The sequence below is a fragment of the Pongo abelii genome, chromosome 7 (genome assembly GCF_028885655.2).
Source record: "Pongo abelii isolate AG06213 chromosome 7, NHGRI_mPonAbe1-v2.0_pri, whole genome shotgun sequence".
Lineage (NCBI taxonomy): Eukaryota > Metazoa > Chordata > Mammalia > Primates > Hominidae > Pongo > Pongo abelii.
In genome coordinates, this window is record NC_071992.2 from 67,209,169 (window position 1) to 67,215,168 (window position 6,000).

A 6,000-nucleotide genomic window follows, 5' to 3' on the forward strand; every position below is an offset into this window, starting at 1 on the left:
TGAACGATATCATCAAATCAAAAAGCCTGACAATAACTCCAAGTAAATCACATTTAATAAAATTTTAATTTTATTAATATGTAAAAGACTACACATCTTTCGTGTATGATATAAATATCGTAGCTATTATTTCCTGACACTTTATGTTGTTAGATATATAAATGGAGTTATAAGAAATATTTAAACTCCAGACACACTACTTACTACCCACTACTGTGACGTTTTCTACAATGGCAAATAGTCGAAGGAAATATCACCTGGCCACGTTTTTCTATCCTCCTACACAGCAGCAAAGATCTTAGAAATCTGCTCTCAAATGTCATTTCCAGCAATAAAACTGAAGGCCAAAGAAAAAAATTGCCATTAAAAAGGAATTGTTTTAATCCTAGGTTTTCCTAACCAATATGTGATTGGAAAGTTGTCTCCTGGGACTGGGTCATTCCAGGGAGAGAGAACCCCACAGTGGGTGATTCTGTTGACTTCTGCACAGAATTTCCTCACTTAGCAGCTAGATAAATAGGCTCCTGCAGAAAGGCCACAATTCCTACAAGAAATACTGTGAATGGGCAGAAACTCATTCCTCTAAGTCAGCTTTGGCATCCCAGAATGAGTGTTTATGATCCTGCTAGCTAGCAGCCCCATGCCCAACAGACGTCTGGTCATACATATAACCTGCCAAATCTACTAGGTGAAAAATCATATATAACCTTTTCACTCTGACCTCTCCCCATATTAACAGTTTTCAGTAAAATAAATAGCTTCAAGTAACCCTGCAAATAACATAATAAAAATATTAAAATGGAAGATGATGGCTATGTTCATCTGTTTGACTGTAGTAATCATTTCTTGTGCCTACATATAACAAAATATCACGTTGCACACCTTAAATATATACAACAAAAAATGATTTTTTAAAAAAGTACCCATCCATACCCCCCTCCCTGGTGATATGCAAAGCAGCAAAAATGTTTTATTATTTATGTGAAAGAAATTGTTACTCACCAGGTATAACTGTCTAAGTGGGCAGATATAATAGTCACAGACTTGCAATAGAGAGAATTTGGGCTGTACAAATAAAATTCCACTATTACGCAAGCCCCTGCAGTATTTAAGTATGTCTAGATTTTTTTAAGTTTCATCAGATCTGTGGGGATATTTGCAAAGTGAATTTACAGTTTAAGATGCATTTGAACCCGTAAATAACCGAACTGCAAAGACAGTACAAAGGAAGGGGGCCTAGATGGATGAATAGAATTCTAGCAGGCAGAGGTAACAGAAGTGCATTTCAGGAGAGGCAGGAATAGCGTTAAGCACAGGCAGAATGGCCTCTGTAAGGAGCAGGTACCAAGCCTGGGACTGGCACAGAGGCACTTACGGTAGCCCCTGAGAGCTGCCAAAAGGTAAGAGGAGGTGGCACAAAAGGACTTGAATATCTGCCTTTCTTTCCAAGGAAGCTAGGACCTTCTTGGAAAATCAAGAGAAGCCACAGCAGATTTATGAGCAGTAAGAGACCAGCCCCATGCTACTTATTAAGCACGTTGATTTGCCATTGTTCAGCATAACCTCATCAAAACCCCTTCACATTCTCTCCTTAAGCTCCGTGTCAGCGAGGTTTTATATTAAAACAGCAACAGCAACCACAACAACACAAATCTGGCCCCAGAAAGCCTGTAGAAATAAGGTAAACATTTACTGAAATCTCTTGAAAAGGCAGAGGTAGCAAAGGAAACGTCATATACATCAATACTTGCTAACAGTCCCCTTACTGCTACCTCCTACATCTCACGCCAATTTCCTTTCTGTCAAAAACTCTGAACCTCCTTTCTACTCCCACCACAGCCCTGTTCTCAGCCTTCTGACTCTGTTTTCCTTTCAGTGGGTGAGTGCTCTGATGTTTCTTTCCTTTGGCAGGGTTTGAGGTATGGTCCCTTGTTTGTGCCATTCTGCTGGTGGCACAGTGACCAAAGACAAAGGGAGGAGGAAAGAGGAATGAGAGAGCAGGAGTGAAGGTTACTGGGAATTCTTATCCCAATAGGACACACTGTCAAGGGCACTAATAGAGTTGAAGATGATCTAAAGGTCACCGTAAAGCTCTCAAGAGGGTCTGAACTAGTGGTGGGAAAGACACTAAAAAGTAAGACCCACATTCAAGAGACATCGCAGGCAGGAATTATGAACTGAATTGTGCTCCTCAAGCACAATGGTCAACAATGTTGCCCATCCCAACGACCTCAGCTGTGTGTTAAATTGCTAAATGACAGGACGGATACATGCATGAACAAGTGAGCTGTGAGAAGGAAGGAGGGCCAAGGACGGTGAATCAGGAGTGTTCCTGGGAACCTAACACAGTCCCCCACTCTCCGCAATCCTCCGGGCATGCTGTCTGGTCCCTCCTGCCTCAGGGTTTCCTGGTTACTACTCCCTCTACCTGGAAATGATCCCCCCAGCTCCAGCTCACATCTGCATTTAGGGAAGTTGCCTGGCCTACAGAAAAAGGCAGACAGAGCAACTGCAGGGGCAGCAAAGACTTCTGAAACTAGAACAGGTACGTTAGGCCTGGGCGATGGTGCTTATTACGTCACTACAGAAATATGAAGCCATCATTCCAGGCACATCTGGCAGGAATGAGAGTCCTTGGCCTCCCGGACCTGCGAGATATTTTCCTCCTGAATGAACGATAACCCCTGCCACCCTGAGTGCTCCCCGTCAGAACATCCAGATAGGCCCTTGTCCTCTATATTCTCATGTCCCTGTTTGTCCCTGATCCATGTGCAAGTACTCCATTCACAGACTCAGATACGGATGTCATGAGCCACCCTTTTCTCCCCTTGTGAATGTAGTATAGCAATCAAAAAATTAGACAACTACAATCAATCACAGAAAGCAATGGCTTTAAGGGTGCCCACAGGGCACTTTCTGTCTGACCATATTGTTCTTTAAAACTTCAGATGGTTGCCGCTTTTAACTTTTAATAAAATATTTTTGGCCAGGTATAGCGGCTCATGCCTGTAATTCCAGCACTTTGGGAGGCCGAGGCAGGCAGATCACCTGAGGTCAGGAGTTCGAGACCAGCCTAGCGCAACATTGTGAAATCCCATCTCTACTAAAACAACAAAAAATAAAAATAAAAATTAGCCGGGCGTGGTGGTGCGCCTGTAATCCTAGCTACGTGGGAGGCTGAGGCAGGAGAATGGCTTGAACCCGGGAGGAGGAGATTGCAGTGAGCCAAGATCACACCACTGCACTCCAGCCTGGGAGACAAGAGCGAAACTCTGTCTCTAAATAAATAAATAAAATATTGTTTTATCCCTTGTAACTCACTTCAGTAAGTCTTCACTGTCTGAATCAAAGAGAAAAGATCTGTTGAATGAAACAGAAGGTCTGAATGAATGTGTGCCCTCCATGTTTCTGTACTTTGAGAGCCTTTCTCCCAGTCCTTTCACATTCCAAAGTGACATTTTATTCTCTGAGATAAATATCTTAGGCTAACAATAATTTTAAGTCAAAGTGCATGATCTGTGTGCACCATTGCTGCATGCTCGTGCTGCGGACACTGACCCTGTGACCTCCCCTCCTGAGGGCTCCCCAGTGGCCGGCTGGACTGAGAGGCTCTGCCCGGGTTGTCCACACACCAGCTGGGCAGCCCACCTCAGCCTCCCATCTTCTCCATGCCCTCCCCGGGGCCGGACACCCCGCTCACTTAGTGCAGGTGTGCACCAGCCCCTCCTTCCACACCCAGGTGTGTGGGAGAGCACAGACACTGCTGTCTGCTCCTCTGGGTGGCCTCCGCCCTCTGCATGGTGACAGACAGGAACTCGAAGAAAGTTTGTGGAGTGAATAAGTATATATTTATATCACAACTAATGGGAAAGAAAAATCATACTAAGAAGCCCTTGTTTGCTTTCTTAGCCATGAAGCCTGAGGTTCTAGAAGGGATCAGGAGCTGTGGTCCCACGGCCAGCCGCTAGCTGCGGGGCATCCCCAGGCCACCCTAGGCCCTCCCTTCTTCCCAAGCCCGGTGGAGGCCACCAAATGTCCCTGCAGAGGGGCCCTTCTGTTCCAGCCTCGCCGGCAGCTTCACCTTGCTCTGCTCTTGCTGGGTGTGAACAGAAACGTGTGAGGAGCTTCTCGCTTCTGTCCCTACCTTCCTTTCCTGCGTGTCCTGCCTTCCTCCCTCCAGCGTTGCCCCAAGTGCCCGGCCGCCCCCTCGGACCTCCTTTTCCAGGGGCTTTTCCGTTTTCCCCGTATTCACACGACTTCTCTGCCTGTGGATGTCTCATGACCCTCTAGAGCAGCGACTTTTTCCTCCCTCATTCCTTCCACTCCCCTCGGGCATCTAAGTAGCAGGAACCTGACTGTCCAAAGTTGATTTGGGAGCAGCCGGCTGCCCTTCTAAAATGATCTAGGAAAGGTGCCAGTAACATAAGCCACCGCCTGCTGAAACTGGCGCGTCCTCAGCCACTCGCTGCGGCCATCGTGAAGGGGAGGGGAACGGGGCATTCCTGACACGGTCAGGTGTCTACAGACAGCAATCTTAGTTAATTCTCAAAACCCCGGAAGACCCAGAAATGGGGTGCTGACAGGGACCTAACCTGTCCACCACCCCTCGGTCGGTGGGACTGAAACCCATGTCTTTGAGCTGCTTTACCAGTTTATTTCCAAAAAGGCCTCCCACACCTGGGAAGGGACATAGAAAGCTGGTCCCATTGCCAGCCGGATTTCTTTACTTAACTCTCAACCGTGGTAAATCTAATACACTTACGACCTCTTCCCAAGAGCTGGGAATCTGGAGAGATGCTCTGTTTTCTGCTGCACTAATCTCAGGCTTCCCAAAGCGAGTGCCTCGCCCAGCTCCTAGGGGAATCCACGGAGCCCCAGGCGCAGGGCAAAGGATGGGGCGGGATGGGGACATCGTACCTGCGCTCCGGGAGCCGCTGGGAGTCCGGCCGGCCCCGGCCGCGGGGAGGAAAAGCAACGGCTTGGGCTCCTTATCCGTGACGCGCGCTCCCCTGCGCCCCCGAGGCCTCCCGTGGGCTCCGTGAGGGGACAAAGCCAGCGCCAGCAGGAGGAGTGCGGGCAAAGGGGCGCCGGGCTTAAGGGGCCGCATGTTCGTAAGCCGGGAGGAGAGAGCGGGAGACTCCGGGAGGATCCTGACGCAAGTACGGAGGGTGCGCAGCCCAAGAGAGGACCAGCGGGACCAGAGCGCGGCTACGCGGCCGGCCGCAGTCTTCACCGCGCGCCTGCCCTTGTTTACGTCCCGGGGGTCGGCTGGAGCTGCAATGGGACTCGGCCCTCAGTGTGCCGAAGCCTAAGCGCTGCGGGGCGCGGGGCGGGAACGGGAGGCGGTGCCTGGGGCCACGGGGTCGTCCCCAAGGATGAGGGCGTGTCCCAGCGCGCGGGACCCTCGGAAGTCCGCGCTGGGCCGGGCGGACACCAGCCTCGGACTCAGCGGGTCTCAGGGCTCCCTACGCAATGCCTGCCTCGGATCCGGACCCCGGGCTCGCTCTCTGGTCGCCGTCCCCTGGAGGACCCAGTAGGGTACCTGCCGCGTCGCCCCGGCGATTCTCCCTGGGCTCTGTCTCCCGCCGCCCCCACCCCCCGGGCCTCGGGGTCCTTCACGGCTTCCCCTGGCTGGCGGGGTCAGTAGAACCCGTGGCGCCTAGGTCCGGACGGAAAAAAGCAGGGCCGGGGTGCGGCCTGGATGAGCGGAGATCTCCGCGCCTTAGGCGCAAAGGTGCGGGGTGCGCTCTGCTGCCGAGCACCTGCCCGCTCAGGAACCCTGGCCACGCCGTCACGCCGTCACGCCAGCCGCCCCTGCCCCAGCTCTGGAGGCCCGACCTGCCCTCCTGGGCGCAGCACCGCGTTCTCTTCCGCGTTGGGGAGCGGAGGGCGGAGGAGGTGTGGGGCTGGGCACCGGGGACACACGCCCAGCTCCCCTGGCCTCCCTGGGGGGAGTGGCCGGTTTCAGTGCTTCCCCAGGTGAAATCGCCAAGGTTGACC

At 51.3% G+C, this 6,000-nt stretch overlaps 1 protein-coding gene across 1 annotated transcript in view; it reads right to left on the minus strand.

Moving 5' to 3' along the window:
- ALKAL1 (ALK and LTK ligand 1) overlaps nucleotides 1-5,509 on the minus strand; it is a 30,996-nt gene extending 25,487 nt beyond the window's left edge. Inside the window, exon 1 of the mRNA XM_002819075.5 lies at nucleotides 4,918-5,509. Within this exon, the coding sequence (XP_002819121.3) occupies nucleotides 4,918-5,107 (190 nt within the window). The 5' untranslated portion in view covers nucleotides 5,108-5,509. The remainder of the gene's footprint in view (nucleotides 1-4,917) is intronic.
- Nucleotides 5,510-6,000: the final 491 nt, after the last annotated feature.